At 51.4% G+C, this 24,254-nt stretch overlaps 1 protein-coding gene across 19 annotated transcripts in view; it reads left to right on the forward strand.

The window, feature by feature from the left end:
• siz (Brefeldin-resistant Arf-GEF family protein schizo) overlaps positions 1 to 24,254 on the forward strand; it is a 65,523-nt gene that overhangs the window by 34,545 nt on the left and 6,724 nt on the right. For 7 of the 19 annotated variants that reach the window (XR_012999491.1, XM_031976230.2, XM_031976243.2 and 4 more), the window contains exons 2-4: positions 22,331 to 22,675; positions 22,998 to 23,544; positions 23,776 to 24,135. Coding sequence is in view for 18 of the 19 variants with exons in the window: in XM_031976230.2 (XP_031832090.1) it covers positions 22,331 to 22,675; positions 22,998 to 23,544; positions 23,776 to 24,135 (1,252 nt within the window). In the remaining variant the exon portion in view is untranslated. Of the gene's footprint in view, positions 1 to 2; positions 2,133 to 5,343; positions 9,595 to 9,648; positions 10,044 to 10,860; positions 10,882 to 11,708; positions 12,090 to 19,905; positions 20,095 to 22,330; positions 22,676 to 22,997; positions 23,545 to 23,775; positions 24,136 to 24,254 lie in introns of those variants that run through there. The other 12 variants (XM_031976234.2, XM_031976239.2, XM_031976231.2 and 9 more) reach the window with 12 other exon arrangements.

The following is a 24,254-nucleotide window of genomic DNA, read 5'->3' on the forward strand; positions in this document are numbered from 1 at the left end:
CGGGTCGCTTTGACGCTGGAACTGCCGGAACTGTCAGAATGACCCGCTCTTGATGCCTTTTCTCACGATTGTTAGAAAGAAAGCTTCTCCGAACGATTACTGTAGAAATAGATTTACCAACAGGCAAATTGAGTTACAAGGTTGATACGATCGCTCGATGGTTCTAGCGTTGTCAGTGAAACTTTTGACTTTTCAATTTAATTAGTCACTTGACCCTAGGTGATTTCCAAATCTACAGCTGAGCACTGACAACCTAGTTCAAGCTTATACAGGGATCAAGCTTGTATAACGTATTACACAGATCAAACAGATGAGAAAAGTTCAGATAAGCCGATTCGTGGCGTAGAATCTACGTATTATTATTCTCGGTGATAGTTATCGCACACGTTCCGACTTACGGCTTCGAAACCTTCGCTATCAGTCGTTCCATCGACTATTCGATCTCGGAATAACACGGTACAAGTTTGTTCCCAAGCTCCGTATTCCTCATATTCATAGACATTCGCGGTATCCAGCCGTAGACTTCGGGAAATCGTATGCGATCGCGGGCGAGTAAACATTCCGCGAAGTGCAACGTACTCTTTCGAAGAGATTTCGCGAAGTGCACTTCCCCCATTCTTCGTAGGCGCGGAATATCGGTTCCAAGAAAAATTGGCCTAAAGTCGAGTTGTTCTATTCGAGAGACGGAATCGGGAATGTAGCTGGCAGCGGCCGCGATATCGAAACCGCGAGCGGCCGTCGCGCCGCCCGGTGAAATCGAAGATGCGGCGAAAGCCCGACTCGAAGTTCAAAGGATAGACGGATAGGATCGGCGCGGAGCGGCTGCTCGTTCTCTCCTATCGAGCGTTTTGCTCTCGCGTTACGCCCGTGGAAAGTCAAAGTGAGGGAAGGGAAGGAGGCCGGGGCGGTCGTCGCGACTTTCACGCCGTCGTTGTTTCTGCTCGATCGCGTCGCGAGCATAATCGTGCCGTTGCGAGCGTCACGCGTCGCCTTTTGTCGGGGAAAAGCTGGCCGCGGTCCGCCGCGTTCGTGCCGCGAGAAACGGGACAAGAAAGCCATCGGAATTCTGTGTTTCTGTGCGCGGGTCCGTTTCTTTTTCGAAAGAGGATACGCCGAGCCGCTGGGAATCGGAGTCCGTCCGACGATCCGCGCTCGCGACGCCGAATTCGGGACGATCTTCGATAACGCGAGGGATCGGCGTTGATCATTACGCGTCCAGTCGCGCCACGATGCATCGCGACCAATGAATTAGACCGACCAATGGAAAGTGCATCGAAACTTTTGTCTCGTGACGCTGATCGAAGATCACGCGAGAGGGGACACGTCAACGACGAACCACCGGAGGCGGATAAACGCGAGCTAGTTCGGACGATCGCGAACGGTTCTCGTATCGAGAGGACACTCGAGTGGGGGCCTCGTTGACAGACCAGCTACATTTTTCGGGAGAAATCGAGACACTAAATCGATCCACCTCGACGATGCTTTTTCGCGCCGAGAGAGCTACTTCGCCGACAACCGACAGACCGCTCGCGCGTCCTCGAATTCGAAGCCAGCCTCGTTTTCCTCGTCGATCGCCGATCGACCGTTTCACCGTGGAAAGAGGGCGAAGATTCTTTTGGAAATAGTTCCGGAGTAATGGACGTTTCAGAGGGGAACAGGGTGGAAGGAAAGCGGAGGGACGAGCGACGGAATAAGAAAGGAAAAGGAGAAATGGGAGGAATAATTAATTAGCGGACGAATAAGGAGCACGAAGGTCGGATCGCGATACAGGACGTCCCAGCTGGTTCCAGAAAATTGGGCCGAGATCGTCGCGCCGGCTATATTGATATGATAATGGCGCGCATTATATTCGCGGCTCGTGCGTCACGCAATCGCCGCGACGCTCGCGTCAATTCTGGGGCCGTCAACGAGCAAATCTAATTACTTACTCGACGCTCGGCCAGCGAGGAATTCCTCGCGCCGCCACCTCGCCGAACGGTTTCCCCGGCGAATCGACCGCCGAACTGATTTTCGCGTGGCGACGGACGCCCGTCGAGGTTCCCGGTGATTCTTTTTCTGGTGCTTTCGCGCGAATACCCGGAGTGCACAGTGATTCGTGGTCGCGGGTAACTCGAGTGATCAAGGTAGGCTAGGTAATTGGGAGAAGGAATCGAAGTGTTCGACGGTTTTAACGGGATCGATCGAAATTGGATTCGGTTGGTGGAAACGAGACGGGGGAGACTCGATTAACCGACGAGAACTACCGAGCAGTCGAGCTGACTTCTCAAATTAGTATGTAGGAACTCGAAGAGTGCCTCCGTCGAGATTTAAATTCACTTGTAATTCCGTTTGCCTATTACTGAATCTATTTCTTTAGCGATTGCTCCGAGAAGCACCCGTTATATTCTGAATAATTGGAAAAAGGCAACTGGGGAATCATATTCATCCGACGATGACAACAGTAATTTGTACCAGTGTTCCTAAAAGAAGTTCCTAAAAATATTTACCAAACATTTGACGCGCAAATCTAGCGTTGCAGCTATAAATGCACGAAGATCCGCGGTCTCGTTTGCTATTCGAACGACAAACGTTTTTCTTGAAATCGGTCCCGTTGCGACGGCGACGGCGACGGGGACGTTACGTGTCTGGTTTTTTCGCGGATCGCAGAATCAACGGTTTTGCTTTTCGCGTTGTCATCAGCGCGACGTTTAATTAACGTTTAATTGCATCGTTATCGAACGCACGCGTCGCGGCGGTTTACGCAACGGCGCTCGCGAGTCGGGGATTTGGCCAGAGTTCCGTGAAATTCCGTCGTGCCGAAAATCGTCAACAACCGTTTCTCTTTCTCCTGCGCTCCTCTTCCCTCGAATTCTCGTGACGCGAGGCGACGCGACGCCACGCGCGCGCGCCCGCCATTGTTTCGCAATTCGCGACCGGCCGAGTCACGTTCCGCTTGTTGCGATCGCGAGAAGAAACGGTCGGCCGAAAAAAATTCTCTCGAGGAAAAACAATTTCGCAAAAGTTTCCGCTACATTCGAATCTGCTCCTCGCCGCTGAATTTCCGCGTTGTTTTTTTAAATCGAATAAGAAGATCGATGTCGAACAAAGTTATTCAACGAGGCAAATGACTGGACGATAATGTTAGCGCAAAAATCTGGTTACCAAGCAGCTAATTACTTGCAGTTCAATCTATCTTCGTCATGGAAGAATATGCGAGGCAACTGTAGATTCCGTGTAACCGTACAACGCTGTTTACGACGGAAAATTTATCGCGCGAGAAGACAGTCGGTTGATAATGGGTCCGTAGGATGCTCGATGTACTTTGATTCTATCCGCGCAACTAATAAGAAATTAGTAATCGCCGCCCGACTCTGATTAACATTCTCGGTCAGTAAGACCGGTCGCCTTCTTCTTTGTCCTCCCGTGTCACGATCGGACCTTGACTTTTCATTCGACCCGATGGATTCCATTTGAAATCCTTCAGAAATCAATAGAGAAACCCTTCGCGCTCGCGTGACGCGCTCGTTTGATCGAATCAAACGAATCCTCGGCGATCGGGCCTCGCGGCGAAGCCGGAGCGAAGAATTTTCGAAACGTCCTTCGGACGCGAAAAGAACGGCACCAGTTCCGAATCGCCTCGCCTCCGGAGCGGCCGGCGAGCGCTAAATGGCAGCGCTAAGAGCTAGCCGCTCGACGACAGCGCGTTTATCGATAACCGAATGCGATAACTATGTTAACAGCCGGCCTCTACACGCATGGAACACGTGGCTGCGGTCGGGCAACACAGTAGTACGGATAGCATTGCTGGTACCGTTAGCCGTGTGCAGTACCGTTCGCGAACTGACAAGAACACTGTCGAGCGATGCGTTCCTGCAACTCTTATTTCGCCGATTCCGGATTAACCCTTCGATACCGGAGATTTCATTTAGCTCTCTCGCCCGTCGACGGTCAACGGCTGCGATCGTCCACCGGAAAATCTACCTTATCGCGATCAGCACGTAGATTCCTATTTTCCAGGGCATAATCAATGGAATTGCCGTGGAAAACGGTTTTCCTCGGCAAACGTTCTCTTATCGCGCATTCCGTCCAGTTTTCCACTCGCTTGACGAACACATTTAGAACTACCTTACCAGGCAAAACGACTGGTTTCGGTTTGTTTCGTAATTATTGATATCTTAGAAGCTTTTAATATACGAAATGATTTGGAAAATAGTTTCGCTTGAATGCTAGGTTCCGAGGAAACGAACAAATTATCGTCAGAATTTTTATAGAGATTACATACGAATCGTTTTAAATGCTCGGTAGCGCTAGTATTACGAAGTCACCGAATTAATTGGCGTACCGTTAAAAAGAACGTAATATTCACTGGAAAAACGGCGCGGCGCGGGGAGTGGCCGGCGCATCGGTGACGAGGGAGGACATAAATAACCGCAGGAGAGAATCCGCGCGATCGGCTTAGGCTGCATAGGTGTTTCACGGTGAAGCTACCTGCGGCTCTCGAGATCGCCTCTCGCGAGTGAATGTTCCATTGAAAGTGACCATCCTGGAGCATTGTCAAACTCGTCGTCGCTCTCGTCGCGCACCCACTTTTACTCTGAACACCGATAGTTTTCCTCTCGACTGAACGAGGCGAATCTTACGATCGCGTAAACTTTGTATCACTCGAAGAGAAACTGTGCACTATTCTTTTAGATGAAATTGTAGTTACATATTTTGGAATTCGTCTAATAATTGAAGTTAGAAATTTCAGTCGATTAAAATGTCAGCGTTGATTTAGGCGACTCGTTGCTCTGACTGGTCGAAGATTCAACCGCGCTCGCGGATAGTAATTTCGGCGCGGTTCGATCGAGATCATTAGCGATTCGACTGGGCGCCGATTACCGGCAGCCGTTTTGCAACGTCGGCCAGTTTCGAGCGTTTTCCGGACCGTTGCTCCGTCCGCTCGAGCATACGACCGGGGTACGCATTGTTTCTCGGTCGGGAATTAAGCGGTCGCCGCGATATTCGGTGCACTCGAGCGACGCGTGCTTTTGGCAACGTTCCCGCACAGCGCGGCCGCCTGTCGACGAAACCCGAAAATTCGGCTACTCGCACGAAAATTGAAAGTTAGCAATCTGTTGCTAAGTAGCCAAAATCATTCTAACTTGACAAACAACAATTCTGTGCGAATAAATCTAGAGAAACTTCATAATATCCCCATGAGATAAAAGAAATACAGCCACCGTGTTTAGCTCTATATCTCACAACTCTCCGAAGCGTTTGCTGGTCTCATAATTTATCGAGTTTTCTTCGGAAAACGGACGTTTCACTACTGTGCGGCGCAAAACTGTACTTTCTAGAGGAGGCACGATCTACGTGACGAGCAGTTTTCGCGAGTGCACAGCATTTTAAAATTCAGGCACCCACAGAGCGTAGGACACGTTCCAAACGATTCCTTATTTTCTATAACTTGTCTGCAACTTCTGTACTCGTCCAAGTGCAGAAGTGAACAGACCAGAAGTTGAGAAATGGAAGATCCACTGATCGATGACGCGTCAAGGCTGTTAAGCGTGAGCCACATCGAGACGATAATGCTTTATCCCGATAACGATCCGAATTCGCCGAGCGCGAGACGCAGATCAGAGGACAGTTAGCGCTCGGTCGCGTCGGTCCGGTTAGAAATCGAGTCGTGGGTGGTGTCGTTGCTCGTTACGGGTCGGCCGGCCCGTTAAAAGGAGCAAAAGCCCGAGCAGAACCGGTGGAGAACCCGGCTTTCTTGGATCGCGTGCCCGTTTCTTATTAGCCTACATCGATCCGGCGTCTTCGACTTCTTATTAGAGTGTGACGTATCGTCCAAGTGAACTTGAACGACGCTGAATCCAGCGTGTGTTGTGCTCGCGTCCTGGATCCAGCTGGAACGCCCGGGATCCTCGAATCTCCGACCGCCGAAAATCGTGATCCACCTCCGCATCCTCCTCGCGCCGCTCGAAATTACTCGAAAGAATGCGTTCGATTGGACGCCTGCGAAGATACGAGTCTATAGCCTCTCAGCTGCGATCTCAAAGGAGTCAACCCTTTGCACGCGAAACTTTCCCTCTGGAAACATCCAGCATTTTCCGGTGAGACTGCGACGGCATTCTTTGAAGTCGGTTAACGAGAACGCGTGCGAAAAGAGACAAAGCTATCCGGTTGGAATATTTCACGTATCGATACGCGATTAAGCCCAGGAAAGGAAACTCGAGGAAATTCATGTTTTATAGAACAAACGAGCGAATCCTATGGTAACTAAAGAGAACGTTATTTGTTCCATTGAAGTGTCGGGAAATCGGAAAATATCGAACGATCTTAACCGCCTCTGCTTGAACGACTGACACACGAAGCTGAATATTACGCGTAAGAATATTACTCGAGGACTGCATCGAATCGGTTCCGGTTTCCGTCGCGAAACAGCCGGATCTCCGTTCGATTTTCGCTTTTAAGATGATCCGCGGAAAAGCGTGCTGCCCGTGGAAAGATCCGCGCCGCCTAATCGCGACATTAATGTATCCAGGGCGTTCCGGGGAGATAGCCATCTGCCGCGATCACCGTTTCGAGCGGCCATTGCTGGATCCCCGAGGCGCCGAACGGCGATCACCGGCGAGATTTTCGGTCTGCCGCGTCTCGCCGTAGGTAATTCGCGTCGCCGGCGAGAATTGAATGAATATAGGTGGACCTCGCGCGCGATTCAAAGGTTAATCGAAGCGGCTGATGTCTCTGTGGGAACGGATCGCTCTGGAGCCCGTGCTCCGCTCGTCTCCATTGCTCCCTCCTCTTCTCTCCTCTTCTCTGAACGAACGACCTTAACGAGTTTGTTTAACGCGTCGCGTCAGTGGCCATCAGAATTTTCGCCGTTCCTTAGAATATCACTTTCTCGTGACGCAGACGGATCTTATCGGAATCGTTATCGTTTCCAACGAGATTTCATATCGCTTACGTTGCAGCGTTGTCCAGCTGCTCGAGTTATCGAATACCTCGATTAGACGTCGATCTTCTGATTGTAACGGTTCTCAAGACATTTCGAAGCAAGGACGAGAATTATTCGTTAATCTTATGCTCCTCGTTCGATCTGTACGTTTAACACTTTGCACTCGGAAGTTTTTCACTAGAAATATTAGCATTCTCCGATGAGATAAAGACGATATTTTGTGAAACTAACTCGAAGAGATACGTATATTGAGGAACAAAGCTATTTTATCTCAATATTTTTGAAATTCATGAGTTGTACAAAGTATAATATTAAATATTAAATTTTATAGTATTACTGCATGAAATTAGGCGGTGAGAGTCACACCTCGAGTGCAAAGGGTTGACATATTACCGAAAGATAGGCACGCGGAGACCGGTAGCAAGTGTCTCGCAGTGTTCGCGAACGTTGCTGTACGTTTCGAGGAAGCGGCACAGGTGCCACTCTAAATGGGTTAACCTTTGGCGAACCGACCTCGGACATGCCTAGGCGGCTCCTGTTCGCGCGGCCGCGCATCTAGAGACAACCGGCGAGCTTTCTCCCGATGGCTGACTTTTACTTTTGCCATGGGCATATTGAACACCTCTCCAGAGGCCTAACACGCGCGTGTACTCCGCGGCGAGCGTGACCCGTGCATCCTGCGGCTGTTGCTCGGCGGTGTCGAATTCTAATCGAATTTCTACTTCCGGCCTCTGTCGCTCTAGCCTAGTAATATCTAAACTCGCTTCGACCTTTAACCTCCCGCGCTGCGAATTCGTTCGGAGATCCGATAAACTCGCGCGGACAATTTCGTTTTCGCCGATTTTACACGCATAAAAACCGTGAATCGGTTCCACGATGATGCAAAACGAAGGACGAACCGCTGGCGGGTAAAACCGGTGCGGTTCGATACTGAAAACAGCGGACGACAATTTGTCGGAGTGGCCTTTCGCGTAAACGCGAATTCGTTATCGCGACACCGCATTAGCATATACCTGAAAGTGCACCACCGGTTAGTGGAACGTGATTATTTTTCTATCCTCAGAGCTCGGTCGCCGGTTCCGACGCCGCGAAAACCGTTCGAGAAGCACTGCTGGTCGATCTATCGCACGCTACGCGTTATCATTCGCCCGGACGTGGACCTCGATTTTCCCGTACATTCGACGTATCGTTAACACCTTTCCCCCATGGTTTATTTTGCAACTGCTTTGTTACGAATAGTTCACTGAAAAAAGGAGACAAATTCTGGACATATTATCCATGTCTGCTCCGATGTATGATTCACAACAGAAGAATATTTGATTTGGGTCGACAAGGACCGAGTGATATTTATGTTTGTGAAATTCTGCTTAAAATCTTCACGAAATAATAGGACCGCACAGTCTAGTCAGAATGTTCAAATACTAGAATTTGAAGAGAATCGAACTGAGTGTCGCGTGTTTGATTCGGAAGATTTTTATCGTCTTTTAGTTATTCCCAGTATTTATTCGCGCGTTACGATACGAACGCCGCGTTGAAAAGTAAAACGACAAGTCTCCTCGGCCAACCTAATTGTTTTCTCCTCGCTCGATTATCATTCGCCCGACGAGCAGAGATTAACGGGTCTTGTTTACGCGCCTTCCATCGGAGATAACAGATTTCTCCGGCGCGAAATAATATACGCCATTACGGTTTATCGGTGAAATCGAAGCGATCGCGCAGCTTCTAACGCGACGGTCCCGAAAACGTTGGCGACCAGCGCCGGAGGTACATCACTCTGACCCCAACCGCCGCGTTATCGAACGATCCGATAAAATTGAAAGGTGTCGGCTTCGATATCCTGGGTAAGGATAAATAATTCGATGCAAAGTATTACCGGTGTTCTCGTTTGCGGGTGAAAGTGCGGAGTTCGACCCGAACGCGCCGCTGTAACCCCGAAAGAACAATGCTAAGTGAGAACGACGCGCGCGCGCGATACGGCGACCATAATTCTTCCCGTTATTCGATCATCGCGCTGTCTCGATCTTCTGGAACGAAAGACGCTCACGAAGAATCACAATTTACGAAAAGTCTTCGTAAAATTTCTCTGTAAAAGCTATACTCGAGAATGGATTAAGATTTCGATTGGTTTATATTTCAGTTTAGGAGTCTGTCTTTGCTGTAACTCTAAAAGAAGAAAGTAGGAATTGCTCATTTTGAACACCTGGCAGTTCAGCGTCGAATCGACGATTCCCTATCGGAAGAAGATTCGTATGAATCAAGGGGAAAGTTCGAAATCATGATTTCCACGCGTTTAACCTCTCGAACTCAGAAATGGTTCCCTCGGAGTCCGATGCTCGATACGACGCGTCGATACTCCGGAACGTTTACCGAAGCTCCGCGTTTTATCGAATCGCGGCGGATCGAATTTCGTTTTTCGCCGCGTAGAGCATCGGAATTCCTGTTGCGCGAATTGACCTCTATTCCGGAGCGGCGGAATAGCAGCGAACGGCGAGCGGCGTTCGGCGAGCGGCGAGCGGTAGCCATACGGACGCGTTCAAATCACCGGTGGGAGGTCTCTGCTCCACCTTTCGTTTGACTTTGACAGTTCCATTATGGTATCGAAGCTAACGGCAAACAGTACGGTGGCCGACGCTGGTGAATCAACGCGCGCGCGCGCGCGCCGACATGCCGAGGTGCTCTCCTCGTTGTTTCCTCCTCGACACCGCCTCGATAAGCGTTATTGAGCCGCGTTCCCGGTCACACGCAGTGCACCGTTGTCCCGGGACCGCGTCGCGACGCCTCCGTCCGTTTCTCTCGCGCCGCGTCGCCTCCGAAGCCGGATGAATGGGCGTGAATCGGATTAGAAAAGGAATTCGAGTGCCACGACCGAAGGATTCCCAGTTGGAACTCGTCCCGAGTGCGTCGTCTCGCTTCAGTTTCCCGTAGTTCCGTTTTGCTTCAGTGTCTCCGCAGTTTTTCCACCTGTGTCGCGGAATCGACGAGCAGCGGTGGCACAGCCGGACGATTCAAGATAGCCCATCAGTGATTAAAACCGACACGGCCGCCGCGAGTGTAGCGGTCAGCGTTCCTTAATGAGAACACCGTCCCCGGTTCATCGTTTCAACGGCGGAATTATCAAAAAGTACCGCTAAATTTTCGGAAAGTTCTACTTTTAACCGTCCGGTCGCAGGCGCGCGCGCGTCGCTCACCGTTTTGTCGCGAAACGAGAAACTCGGCGAGCGGTAATCGCTCGCGACGACCGATTAAAAGCGCTTTAAACTTTCTTCTCGCCCCGCTCGGACGCGGCGAACGTCGGTGAACGCGGTTAGATACTACTCGCGATAGTAGACCGCGAATCGAAGAAATCGCTCGGTCGGAATGGCCTGCCGGTCGACCGTCCCGCCGTTAAAATGCATGAGAATCCGTCGGTCGTGGTCGCTCATCGTTATTCCGACGCTTTTTTTCGTACGTGAGTCCCCGATACCGAGCCAAACAAGAACGAACGGTATCCATTGACACGTTCTAGTTATACACGCGGCCGCGCGCACGCCGACTAATTACGACTTTTTCCTCGCCGCGGAGTCGCGAACCCGATCGAAGTCTTGCGCGCGCGGGTAATTGCGACCGCGTGCGCGATAACCACCGGGAACGGATCATAAAATTATTAGACTGCGGATCTTCGTGGAATTACGGATCTTTATCGAGCGAACCCGAATTAAGCATCGACGAGCGTCGGTCCGAATCCGAATTCTCGAAATTCTCGAAATTCATGATGTTCGAACCGAAAACTCACAACGTCTGGTAAAGTTGGATAGAAAAGATCGAGTAATTCCGGGCGAGATGGCCAGATCTCGTTTAAATCGTCGAATCTCTGTATCCTCGATTCCATTTGTTCAAGTATCACCAACGTTTCTGACGTAATAGTTGTTTCGAAGAAAGTGGGCCATCTCTACCTGACGTACCCCATGGGAGTCAGTCAGGTCTGTTTGAGCAAGGAATAATCAGTGTTTCCCGAGCGTTCCGTTGGTTCGGTCGGTTGGCTTCGAACGGCGGCCGCTTCCGCGACTATCGCGTGCATTTGGCCGGATCGCGTGCCCGCGCATATTAATCGAATGTCATTAGAAAGTTGCGATCGGTTGTCAATTAACCGGAAAAGAGGGGCGAGTGAAAACGACTTCGCCTAGCCAGGCAGCCGGTTCGTCAATTCGAACGAGCCGCTGCTGTCTGCCCGGCAAATAAGAGGCGATCGATTCGTCCGACTTTCAAAATTCGCGTCTCGATGCTCAGCTAATCGTATCCTCCGTTCGGCTCGCAGCGCAATTACGGCGAACCGCGCGGTTCGATTAACCGTGTAACCAGTGGGATCGCACCGATGGCTTCTGAATACTCGAACTATGTTTCCAGCCGATCTCCTTTTAACATCGAATGGAATTCGTAACGGTTTCGAAACAGAATTCAACGAACGTGCTACCTTTTCCTCTCGCAATCAATTATTATTTCTCGATCGTTTAATCGTCACGACAAACATTTCGCTGTACAACAGACGCACCACGAACGTAGAACTCTGATTTATCCTAGTCACTTACTCGAAACAACGCAGTTTCAAAGGAGATAATCGCGAAAGAAGTCGCAAGGCGACCGGTCAACCGGTCGTTTCGTTGAACCGTCGAATATCTCGATTCTCCCGATCCCCGAATCGATCCAGCAACGAATCGAAAGGTTCGAACCTCTCGAGGCTTTCGTGGAAAGCAGGAATATTATCCAGCGAACGCCTACGTTGAAGGTTGATCCAGTTTCGAGACGTTGAAACGTTTTTCTTCCTCCGGAAGCAGGTCTATTGGGTACCGAAATGTACCTCGGATAGTGAGACCGGGCATATCGGCGAAACCGAGGGGCACCGTCGTGACGAGCGGCTCGCCGATCGCGATGAAAACGAGCCGCGAGGTCGCGGGTGAACAGAGTGGCCGCGGTCGGTTCAGTGAACAGTGAGACCGTTGGTGTTCGCGATGATCGAGCCTAGGAGCGACCGGGTGCCCGCCACCCAGACCAAGCACCACTGTTATCAAGTGATAAGGACCACCAGGGTGCACCAGAGTTCGCGGTCCTCCAGGATGGTCACCGTTCAGGAGAAGGTCATCAGGTCCCGACTGCAGTTGGGATACTCGACGCCCACCAACTTCATCAATCGGTATTTACCCCTATTCCATTCGTCGACGATCCGGGGAACTATCGGGACCCGAATCTTTCGCGTAATTTTCCCGATCGATACAAAATTCCCGTGCCCCAGTTTCGCGTTGGTTCCCGATGAAATCGTCGTTAACTACCCGAGAATCGTTCGAAACCAGAATCACTCGCCGACTTTCGCGCAGGCAGCCTCGAATCCGATTTTTACGAAGGCTCGGCGCTCCGGTACGCGAACCACGCGCGCCCCAATTCCTCGTAACTTCCGCGGGAACAGCTTCCGGCTATTTTATGGAAATTTTTCATCCGGAGGAACTCCCTCGCGGCCGTAACTTATTCACGGTTAATTCTATGCGCCAAAGGGAGACCCTTCCGCGCGTTGATCGCGTTCCCACGCGACGCCTCTTACAGAGTCTCCGCAGAACTTTGTCTCCGACTGTTCGATTCGTGCAAAATGGAAGAAGAACGAACGGGCCGAGCCGAGCGGAACGGTGCCGTTCGATACCACGCTTTCCCATTTCGATTAATTGACTTTCTTCTCTCGTTTTCGTGTTCCTTGAAGCAGCGACCGACGGAAGTTACACGCGTTCGTCAGTTTTCCATGAATTCATTCGTCGAAACGTAAGACGATCCTCTCGCTGGTAACTCGAAAGAGGAAGCCGTCGATCCGACGCGCGATCTTTTCGCTTTTCCTTTCTAAAACAACTCTTTCTTCGACGCTACTTTGGCTCGGTCCGAGCCATCCGGTACCTCCGGCGTTAAACGATTCTTTCTGCGATCTGAATCTGTCGTAAGTAAACTTCCGAAAAAAGACATCGAAGCCCAAGGAACGGAAAGATTTCCGAACGTTTCGAGAAAGCCAGCAGTTGAGGAAAGGACGAATGCCAGGGTTAATTGCATCCGCGCCGAGAAATCGCCGGATGAACGGCTCCGCGCTCGAAAAGAGCCGCGCGGGAAGCGAAGATCGCGTCCGAGCCGAAAGTTTCGGAAACTATTCGTCGACCTATTTGTCAGTTGACTCGCGTCGAGTCAACACGGCGCGGCGAGAGAGGAACGAGAGAGACAGGCGGAGAGAGGAACAGTGGTTCGTTGGCTTCCGCCGGCCGGAAGAGCCGCGCGCGCCGCCTCGAATTCATTAAAGGAATTATTAAAGCGTGCTATATTACCGGTTCTCCATCCGCGACGGGTTCTACCGACTAATTATCATCGAGCAATTAACAACCGTTGATTGCCATTAACGGTGCGCGGAGAGTGTGCCTCGGGCCCGCGCGATTCCGCCTCCGCAGCCGCGCGAAGTCGCTTCCTTCGGCCCTGGAACGGAACCCGCCCGAAATCCCAGGAAATTTCATCGGCGAAACGACTAACGATCACATTTTCACCACCGTTATTACCGTAGTATTTACAATTAACGCTTCTGTGAATTTCTTTGCGCCTGCTATCCGTGACACGATATTTTTTCGCGGAAAGTAAACTTGAAATACTTCCGGTGCGTTCACACCTAGCAGTCCTGTGTCAGACTCGACATTCTATTTTATTGCAACTTGTTTTAACAATTTTTTCTACATTTGTAGTATCACAATTGTACCATTTAAAGGTGACATTTCAATGACTCCAAATATTCTTGGATAAATAAATAGAGCGTGATATTAAGCTGTAATCGAATGACCCAACGTCGACGCGAACCTCAAAGTGAGAAACCAAGAGCACTTCGGATCGCAAAGGGTTAAGTTTCCCCTTTCGAGCGGTCCCCTAAACCACGTTGCACGCTCTATTTTCGCAATTCGAAGTCACAACGATTCGAAGCACCGCTATCTTCTCCTCGGTATAAATTAGACCTCGAACTGTTGAAATTGCCCTCGCGTTTTTCGCTCGTGCCGCCTCGCTCTCCGCTCATCGTCGGTCGGGTTAGGTCGAAACGGGATCTCGAATAACGCAGATGTTCGCCGGCCAGGTTTTTTTCATCCCCGATCGGAGCCGCGCGTTTTCTTTCGACGCAGAGTCTCGAATGGTAGCTCGATTTTTTCTCTGGTTCGCTCGGTTTCGGTATTCGAGCGGTCCCCGCCGCGATAGCCCGGCTCCTTCTCTCGCGTGCGCGCGCGAAATAAACGAACGGCGGATGGTCAAACGAGAAGAAATAACGAGCCAGACTCGCGCGGTGAATATATTCCGTAGAACCGAGTTTTCCGCGATACACAGGGGGCGTGCGTGCGTGCGCAGGCCGGCGCGACGGAGGAGCGAGAGGAACGATCGCGTTTCTAATTTAACCCCTTAACGGTTGAATAAAACGACGAAATCCTGCCGGGGAAGTGCATATTTCCTCCTGATAACGGTTCTGAGCGGCACAGAGGTTGGAAAGTTGTTTCCTCGTCGATATTACACGGCAATTCGTGCACTTTACGTAACAGTTTACTAATTCCATTAGGCTCGGGAAGCTTAACCCTTCGCAGTCACGCCCGAGAGGTGACTCGCAGTCCTCGGTTTCGTTTGGTACACGAGAACTATGAAATTTTACGCAATCGGTATAATCGGATGATAAAATCGGTATTTCGAAACGCGGAATAATGAATATTCCTAGCAGAAAGACTTTCACCGCGAAGAATCAACACTAAAGCTACCAGCCGAATCAAAATGACCCATTCCTGAGTTCTTTTCGCGATTATTAACAAGATAGACGTTTCCTTGAGAAATCGTTGAAAAAATCAACTTAGTCAATCGACGTCTCGATAGATACAGTCTTGGAGTTTCTATAGAGAAATTTGAAAGTCAGTTGATCTACTACGAACAATGTCCAGGCCGATGTTTCCGTTTCCTCGAGAACATCGTTCGCGACTTCCGGCTGCAGAAGGAGCCCGGAGAATCGGAAGCCCTCCTTGTTTCCCGTCGCGCGCGTCGTTGCCGCACCTGTAGTTCCGAGCAGAAATCGACGCCTACGCTGCGTCAGCGGTCTCGTAAAGGTTTCCTAGACCGGTGTTCCCGCAAAGTGTTCCATTGACGGCGGCGGATAGAGAGGGGCCGAGGGGAGGCGCACGTTTGACCGAGCCCGCTGGAAAAAACACGGAGCCAGGTGCATGTTTCGAGGCACTTCGCGGCGGAGTTGCGCGCGTGTGCGTCGTACGTGTGGCCCGGAGCACGCGTGCATCGCGGCACGAGTCCCGAAACACCCGACAGGCAGATGTTCCGACTCTTGCCAGGCTTTAATGCCACCCTGGCTCCAATTTATTTCTCTTGCCGCAAACGGGGGAGAGAGAGAGAGGCCACCCTCGAACGCGCGCCATCAGCTTGCCGCGATGTTGCTTCTCGAGGCGTGTACAGGGCGTTTCAAAAACCGAACGACCACTTCAGTATAATTGTACAGCTTTGATTCCATGAAAGACGCAAGAAACCGCTCGAGAAGAGGCTTTCGGATTGTTTACCGCATCGTGTTCTACTCGCTGCGGAGGTGAATTGCCCCTGTGCCAAGATCTCGCGAGAGATCTTAAAGATCCGAATAGACGAGCGATCCTCCAGCGAGCATCGCGAGCGGATCGTTCCCCTCGCTACGAGCAGCTTCAGTTTGGATTGTCGAGGAACTTCTGCGAGGCATGCTCCACTCGAAGCGTTCTCGCGCTCTCTGCGCCTCCTCTTCTGCGGATCGAGGATCATCCGGTCCGGGGTTGCGTCGGTTGCTCGCATTGTGTTGCGACGAAACGGTTGGCAGGTACTTTTCCTGCTGCCCCTGGCACACCTTTCCCCCCGCGTTTCGCCGAAAGAAGGCTCGGTCCTCCTGCCGTAGATCTCTCGACAATGAAACCGACAAAGGAACCTGAAATCTCGGAGTCGCCGGCTCGAGTATCCGCCGTTCGTCTTCCACGTCGAATTCTACCCCCGAGTAGACGCCTATTCGTTTCTCGTCGCATCACTCGATCACGCGACGTTCCAATTAGAATCTACAAAGACCGCGCAAAGCATTCGCATCCGGCCGGAGCGGAGAACGGCAGAAGAGTTGAACGGTCTCGCGAACGGCGGCGCGGAAGCGCCGAAGCGAAAGTGAGGCGTCGCGTCGCGCCGCGTTTCCCGTCTCGACGGAAAATCGTCGCGCCGAAACAAAAGGGGAGGAAAAAGGAGGCAGGGCCCCGTGTTCGCGGCAGTCTCGATAAAATCCTCTCGCGGCGGCTGCCATTGTGCCACGGCGACGAGCGGCGACGAGCGGCCGTTTGACTCGGACGCGTCGAAAGCGAGAGCCCCGGGGACAATGGGCGACGCCGAAGGGTTGAAAGAGATAGTCTGGCGAGCGAGCCACTCGTTCGTTTAGGCCAAGACAAAACCCTCAGACGCGGACGACGCGACGCGGGCTTCAGGTGAAGCGCATCAGCTGCCACTTGGACACGCGCCATAGAAATCCGCGCTGTTTCCGTGCTGCGCTCGCTCGTCCTCCCCTCTGTTTCTTCTTCGCTTCGCCTCCCACCTTTCTTCCTTCCTTCCGTCCAAGCTTTCTTCCTTTTGCTTTCTTCCCCGGCCCTTTTTTAGCCGGCGCGCGACTCTTTCGAGTGGAATAGACGCGGGGGCGAAGCCGTTCTTCGGGAACGAAACTTTCCAACGAGACGCGCATCATCGCGCGGAACGAGACTTTCTTCGCCGGCTCTGCCGATGAATCGTTGCCGCGTCTATTGTCGTGAATTTCAGCGTGTCCTGTGATGTTACTACCTCTGTCCCTGCGAGTTTTCGGCTCGCGAGCGGTCTGCCGACCCGTAGCTACGGTACACGGGTGAATCCGTCGATGCAGCTCCATTGTCGAGCGAAGGAGGCCCCACTATGCTCGTTCTTTCGCAGCGAGGATGAACGATATTAGAAATAATTATCCAGCGGCTGGAGAACCGGCAAGCGGTTCGCTTCCAGTCGTTTACCCGTCGTCAGAGGCGAACGGGGATTTTTTCGCGAGATCGCGGCTCGTTACGCGCATCGCGGGATCAACGTCACGTAATTAAATGGCGCCGCGCCGCGTTGAGCCCGGCTTTAGCTACCGAGTGCATTCGTGTGCACGGTGCAACGACGTTCTCGGTCGCTTCGAGGCAACGATTTTCCGTCTCCCGGCCTCGGTGCTCGAAAAACCGCGCGCGGATGCTTCGCTCGGCAATGATTAAACACGTCCGTGCTCCCAGAAGAATTGATGCTCGGTCGTTCGGAGCTTGGATGTTAGAGCTTCGAAAATAGACAATTAACGTACGTGTTGGACCGAGTGTTCCTTAAAAGGAACGCGAATATCATTATCATGGTATTCATCGATCGTCGGATGAAAATCGGCGTTTCCTCTCGGAAAAACAGCGATTTCCTCGACGGCTCGCGCGCACTCTTCTCCCCGTGTACAGTTAACGCGAGCGCGCCTTAAACACAATCCCATTCGCTGGAAGCAACTTTTTCCTGCAATTACGTTTCATTTAGCAGCGACCGTTTCATCGGAAGAATCGTGCGAAAGTGTTATACAGCCGGCTGTTCGCCCATGGGAAACGCCGAGTCGTTTCGATGAAAGTTACCGCAAGCGGCATGGGAAAATGTTCAACTGAATTTCCCTCTTTCCTCTTTAACGGCGGGTTCACGGAAATTTTATAAACACCATTCACGAATAAATGCTCAAATCGATTTCCATTGTCGCGATTATACGATTTACATATTGTAATCACGAATTCTAAGATCTCAACGAACGGTTATGCATCTTTCCAGGAACTATAGAACAAACTATACAATAAACGTTCACCATTGCTCGACCATGGAACGACCGATCGAGAATGATTTTCGATGGTGTCCGAGGTACGGGAATTAGAACTTTCTAGTTCACCGACAGCGGTATTAGTCGATACCGATATCGATACTCCGAGCGATATATTAACCTTTAGCAGTCCAATGTCGAGTCAGACTCGACAGTCTATTTTATTGCAACCTCTACCTATTTTAACAATTTTTTCTATATTTATTCGTAGTATCACAATCGTACCATTTAACACTTTGGCTGCCATGTCACCCGAATTCGGGTGACACCATGATTCACATAAACTTAAACATTACTTTTCTCAGTGATGAAACGAACAAACTGAATTCTGTTAGATGTGAGATACTAGAAAGATAGTAGAGCAATCGTTATGAAGAATATCGAATATTTGTAGTATCACAATTGTAGCATTTAAAGGTAACATTTCGATGACTCCCAAATATTCTTGAATAAATAAATAGAGCGTCGTATTAAGCTGTAATCGAATGAACTAACGTCGACGTGAACCTCAAAGTGAGAAACAAGAGCACTTCGGACCGCAAAGGGTTAATGTTATCGTTTACGACACCTTGGTAACGCAAGAGTCGAAGGGTTGAATTACCATTGAAACTACCAATCGACTCAACCGACGATTTTTCTCGATTTCTTCCTAGCGTTGCACTTTGTTCCCTGAAATTCGCGATCCTCGGACTCTTCCCAAAGTTTTCCCGGTCGTTGTCTCGGCCCGTAAACGCACGCGTTCGCTTTATCCGCGGCGCATCTCGCCTCCTTGCGCAACGCGCTTAATTGATGAGCGTTGCATAAGGCGCGGAAAGTTGAGTGTCACGGCCGCCGTATCGTCGTCCTGGTTGTCCTCGTTCGCCGCGTGCCTGCTGACACTCGCGCGAAACTCGATGCAGGTCCTCGGTGATTTCGCGGTGACAACCCCCGTAACGCGGCCCGTGGGGCGCGTTCAACATTGAGCGACGTCGCCCAGCCCGTTTCGGGGATCGCATTAACACCGTGTTCGCTGATGACCGCCGCTTTCGGGCCGCTTAAAACCGATTGCAATATGCAAGGCCGCGCTGTGATCCGATTAAATCTACCGGCAGTCTATTAACAGTGTGACTGCCGAGTAAACGCTCGTGAAACTTCCGTGCAGTCGAAACGGACCTCTCGGTAAAGCGGAAACTAAGCGATCGAGATTCTTCGTAATGATCGCTCCACCGTCTTTCTTACATCTCGTATGTCCAACGAAATTTGGTTTCGATACGTTAGGGGAAAATGAATGTTTATGCAAAGAATGGTGTCACTAATCCGGGTGACGTGGCCGAAGTGTTAATCGCCTTTTCGATTACGAACGCTTAAACGATCGGTGATTCATGGAAATTAGAGGGAGTCGGAACGCTCGGCGTTAGCAACCATTGTGGCACTGTAATGAATAGCTGATCATTCTCTATGTCTCTGTCATTACCGATATCACGTTACGCCATCTAATTCGCCAAAAGTTCCCTCGGAGAATACACGACAAAGACGGTTCATCGAGAAGGAGAATCCTTCGCCACGATGGACTCGGTAAATAACACCGCATAGACTCTCGTGGCGGGCGAACAGGGTTTGCCTTTAAAATCACTGCACCGATGTGCACGCGATTAACAGGCAAAGGGGCGAAGTGGCGAAGTGGTCGGCGGGGCGAGCTGGAGGAGGTTAAAATCGACTGGCATACGGAAGGTTGCTCACCACTGTCGAGGCCGGTGTGCAGTTGTGCAGTTGTGCAGAGAGGTGCACGTGCTCTCTCACCCCTCTTCCCTGCACAGTGTTGTTCACTGATTTCCGATCCTCGCCCGAGGACGAAGAATGCGCCCGCCGACTGCCAGCTGCTCGAGATCCTCTCCTTTCGATCGGCCGGCTCCTCGATCGTCAGAATCGCGCGGTCCCTCGAGCAGCTCGCGTCGTGCCCTTAACGCCGCGAGAATCTTGAGCGATTCGCGCAACGTTCGGTGTCTGGTAGCAAAAATCGACGTTACGATTACTAACGTTTCGGTGTAACGATTCTCGGGTGTGCACTGTTGCCTGTCGATCGTTTTCAAGCGACGAGATATCTCGATCCGCCACCGACCTTCGCAATCGTCTTGAAGCGATTCCCCTGTGAATCTCCGAATCGTCACTCGCGACATGGTTTCTCGTGTCATTTCGGTGGTCTGCTGGTGATTTTCCGGTGTGCCGATCGACGGAGCGAGCGACGACAGAGGATCGACATGGTGGTGTGCGTCCACGGGTTTCTCACGGGGTACGTAGCGCGACGGGTGCTCCATCGGGGGTGAGTTTCGCGCGATGAATCATCATCGCGTGATTCACCGGCGTGGCACCGTTTCTCGAATGGTAATCGTCGACAGCTGGGTGTCGGAGCGTTGGTCAATACGGCAGCTAGGACACCCACGGTTTTCCCTCGAAAACCGAGACGACGGATCGACGTGTTCGCCGCGCGACATTTTTCGTCCGACGAACGCGCGTCTCGACAGCCGCGATCCGATCTTTGTCCATTTATTTTCGGGAATCGAGTCCTTCGACCAGTCGGTCCGCTTTATCGCGGAGACTCGTGTAATTTATTCGTATACGAAATAAAGCCGTTTAATCGACTAAATAAACGACCGCGGCACGTTCGTCGGAGGTGTTTGCTCGCTCGGCGGCGCTCGTGGGCGACATTCGGAAATGTCGAACGGTCCTCGGAGCGCGCGAGCTCTACAGAAGGATAAATCGTTCGTTGATCTCTCCCCGATCGTTAGCGCGAAAACTATAAGGGGAAAGGAAGACGGGAACAAAGGAAGGAAACGGAATATTCGAATAATAAACGATAACGCGAACCGGTATCTTGAACCAGCCGCCTCGGGATCACGTCTCTCGCGCGTGATCGCGACCTCAGGCTGAGTCTTTCGAAAAAATCCTCCTCTCGACGATTTTCCTTTATTCCAGACGATATTCCCAATCGGTGCGCTGGCGTTACACCTGTGATATGGTTTAATTACACGAATAGGCTCGCGCTGGCGTCGATTGACCCTTTGCACTCGTAAGTGCGTAAATTGACCCTTCACGGATGAAGATTCTTTGAAATGTACGAAACCTTCGATCGAAATACGTCGACGAGTGAGGTCTAGTACGGTTGAGAAACAAACTAGCTTTTTCTTAACTATTACAGTCGACAATGAGAAACGACGGCAAGAAACGGGGAATAATAGAGAGAGGATTCAATTTATTTAACAAGTTGGGTCGTCGCCGAGCGAACGTTCCAGTGAATTTGCAGGTCAGGAAACGCATTTCGGTGGAAATCGTAGGCCTATCTGCAGCGATAAGTGAAATCTCCGGAAATCACGTTTGGCAATCGCGCGCGGACCGGATATTGAATAAAGCGGGCGGCCCGCCGCGCTGGAATAGACCGAAAAAGGAGACGAGCGCGCCGCAAGGTTTGCGTCTCCTTCGGTTTTTTCACGCTAGATTCACGGAACGCGTCGATTTCACGGATATCGAATTTTATAAACGTTATTCAACCTTTTGCACTCGGAATATTTCACATTTTTCCACAAGACAAGGACGATATTCTTTGAAACTGACTCGAATGGAAATCGCGAGTACATCGAAGAACAAAGCTACTTTATTCCAATATAAAGTTCAACATTAAATATCAGATTTCATAGTTCTATGCGTCAAACGAAGCGGTGACTGAGTCACCCTCCGAGTGCAAAGGGTCAATAAATATTCTCAACCTTCCAATCTCCAAGATCTAAACTCAAAGCGTGAACTTTCCTAGGAATAATGGAATAAATCGAATACAGTAAACTCGGCGTCGACTGTGTTATTCCAGGGATACAACCGTCATCCTAGACGCCAAAAGAATATTAATTCCTCCAGCGATCGAGGCTGAATCTGTCCGAGTGCCGCGATCCGCTTCTAAGCATCCCGAGCGAAGTCTCAGCTTCGAAATCGAAAGGAGCGGAGCCTAATTAACTCGGACACGATCCTCGGACGCACGAAAACGAATAATCGATTCGTCGAGATAACCGCGCGCGAAATCGCCAAATCCGGAGGACGCCTCCCTCGGAGGAGTCGCTCGACACGCGTGCGGCCTCGGGGACCGATTGCCGGCTGGAGAATTCACGGCGAACGTTAGCTTTTTACTGCCCCACATCGTTATCGCGAAAGTCGCGCGGGATTCCTCGAATGTGTTCGGTTCTCCCCTAATTTGTCCGAATAACTCTGTACTCGAGGCGAATCGGATCGAAGTGTAGATCCAGTTTACATTTCTAACGTTTGCCTTCTCACTCGCGAGAGGACAGCGAAAAAATTCCTTTCTCTTTCGCGCGATTAACGTTCGGGTAGTTTTCTTTGTACACGGTGTAGTCTGTCGAGCAGAAAGTGATCCGAATCGTCTCGTGTCGGTGTACCGCAGAGACAGTTCCAGCGTGAAACCGGAGCGGTCTGGCGTCGCGGCGCGAGTTTCAACTAATAAGTCTCGGAATGTTTGTCCCCAGTTTCCCGTCGAAGATGGAGAGGCCGTCGCAGCACAGCTCGAACGCGGGCCAGGTGCACAGCGTCGGCATGCACGGCGTGTACTCGTCCGGCAGCCAAACGTCCCTCACGACGTCCTACATCACGGGCCAGTCGTACGTTCAGAACCAGAGCTACGCGCACGGCCCGTACACGCCCTCGCCGAGCGTGCGAGTCTACTCGCACGCGGGCTACAGCCAACCCCAAAGCTACGGCACCATGGTGCAAGGCTACGGCGGCCAGCCGCAACCGGCCTATCAGCAGAACCACCTCAAGAAAGGACCAGTCCGGAACGGTGACGTGCTCAAGAGATGCCGGCTGCAGACCGCGTAAGATTCCCCGTTGATTCTCCCTTTCGCTAATCCGAGGCGGTAGAATTTACGCGTCAACCCCTTGGCGTACCATCTACTTCCGCTGCTAAGCTCGCGTAATATTTTACCGTTAATCCGAAGGAATGCAACGAAATTGGCAATTCTACTGTGGAGATTTCATTTGAAGATGATACATTGATAATAGAATAATTGCTTTGTTAAATTAGTCTAGAAATCTATCGCGAGTCTCACTCGTCATTGTACGTCCTTGTACGTCGTTTAACTTGCCCCGGAAGTTTCGCAAGTTTCCATAGAATGATTTCCTGACCGAATCCCGCAGGTACGAGCTGTCGCAGGACCTGCTGGACAAGCAGATCGAGATGCTGGAGCGCAAGTATGGCGGCGTGAAGGCGAGGAACGCCGCGTTGACGATCCAGCGGGCGTTCCGCAGGTACACGCTGCTGAAGAAGTTCGCGGCGATCACCGCGATGGCCAAGGCGGAGAAGAGGCTGAGCAGGAAGCTACAGGAGACCGCGGACCGCGGCTGCTCGGCGGCGAACGAGCACGAGAGGATGGTCTACCACAACCAGATCTACATCCAGCAGCCGCAGACGGCGAACAGGCCGATGCCGATCCGAAGCATGTCGCTGAGAGAGAGGAGGCACGTCGAGAACTCGCAGTCGCCGATACCCAGAAGCCAGAGCGGCAGGTGCGAGGTGCAAATCGCCGGCCATCAACACGCGAACCATAATATCCATCAGACCGGCAGGCACACGCCGTCCCTGGCGCCCAGCCCCTGCAGCAGACATCAACAGCTACCACCGAGCCCCTGCTGGGAGTCCAGCTCTCAGGAAAGCGGATCCAGCATCCACTACTACAACCCACAGGTGATTGGCAATGACCTTTCGACGGTGAACTTTGGCTGCCTCGTTATAGACGCTTCGCTTTTCCGTTTCGTTCACTCTTTCTATTTCGAACTCTTCTGTTCTTTCTAATTTCTATTTCGACCAATGTGCAATCTGGTTAGTTGAACCATGAACGCATTGGATAATAGATTATTTACAGTATTACGAAAGAGACTTGTGAAAGTAAGAGACGCTCGTTTCCGTCGTTCACAGGAAGCGCTCTGCGGCCTCAGGCAGGAGACGCCTCCGCGGGACCTGCTGCGAACGCCTTGCACGTCCCCGTCGACGCCTCACAATCTCCAAAACACAGTGCCTCAGAACTGGAGCTCTTCCTCTCACCTGGGCTCCACCGGCAGGTCAAGGGGTTCCGCGAAGAAGGTGCCGCCGGAAGTACCGAAGAGGACGTCTTCCATCACCTCCAGGTCCATGGAGCCTCGCCACAACGGGCTCAGCAAAAGCGTCGAGAACGGCAGCCTGAGCTCCGTCCAGAGCTCCGGCAGCGATTCCACTAATTGCGAGAGCTCCGAGGGCGATGCCCAAAGAGGATCGCCTGTTTGGAAACACAAAGGAATAGTGAGTGCCGCTTTCTTCCTTTCTTCGTCCTCGAAAAGGCTTTCCTACCGGCGATTCGACGGTTATCCGAATCGCGATTCCAGTTTTACCGCTGCGGCGTTTCGCTTGTGCAGAGATTT

The sequence above is a fragment of the Nomia melanderi genome, chromosome 1, assembly GCF_051020985.1.
Source record: "Nomia melanderi isolate GNS246 chromosome 1, iyNomMela1, whole genome shotgun sequence".
Taxonomy (NCBI): domain Eukaryota; kingdom Metazoa; phylum Arthropoda; class Insecta; order Hymenoptera; family Halictidae; genus Nomia; species Nomia melanderi.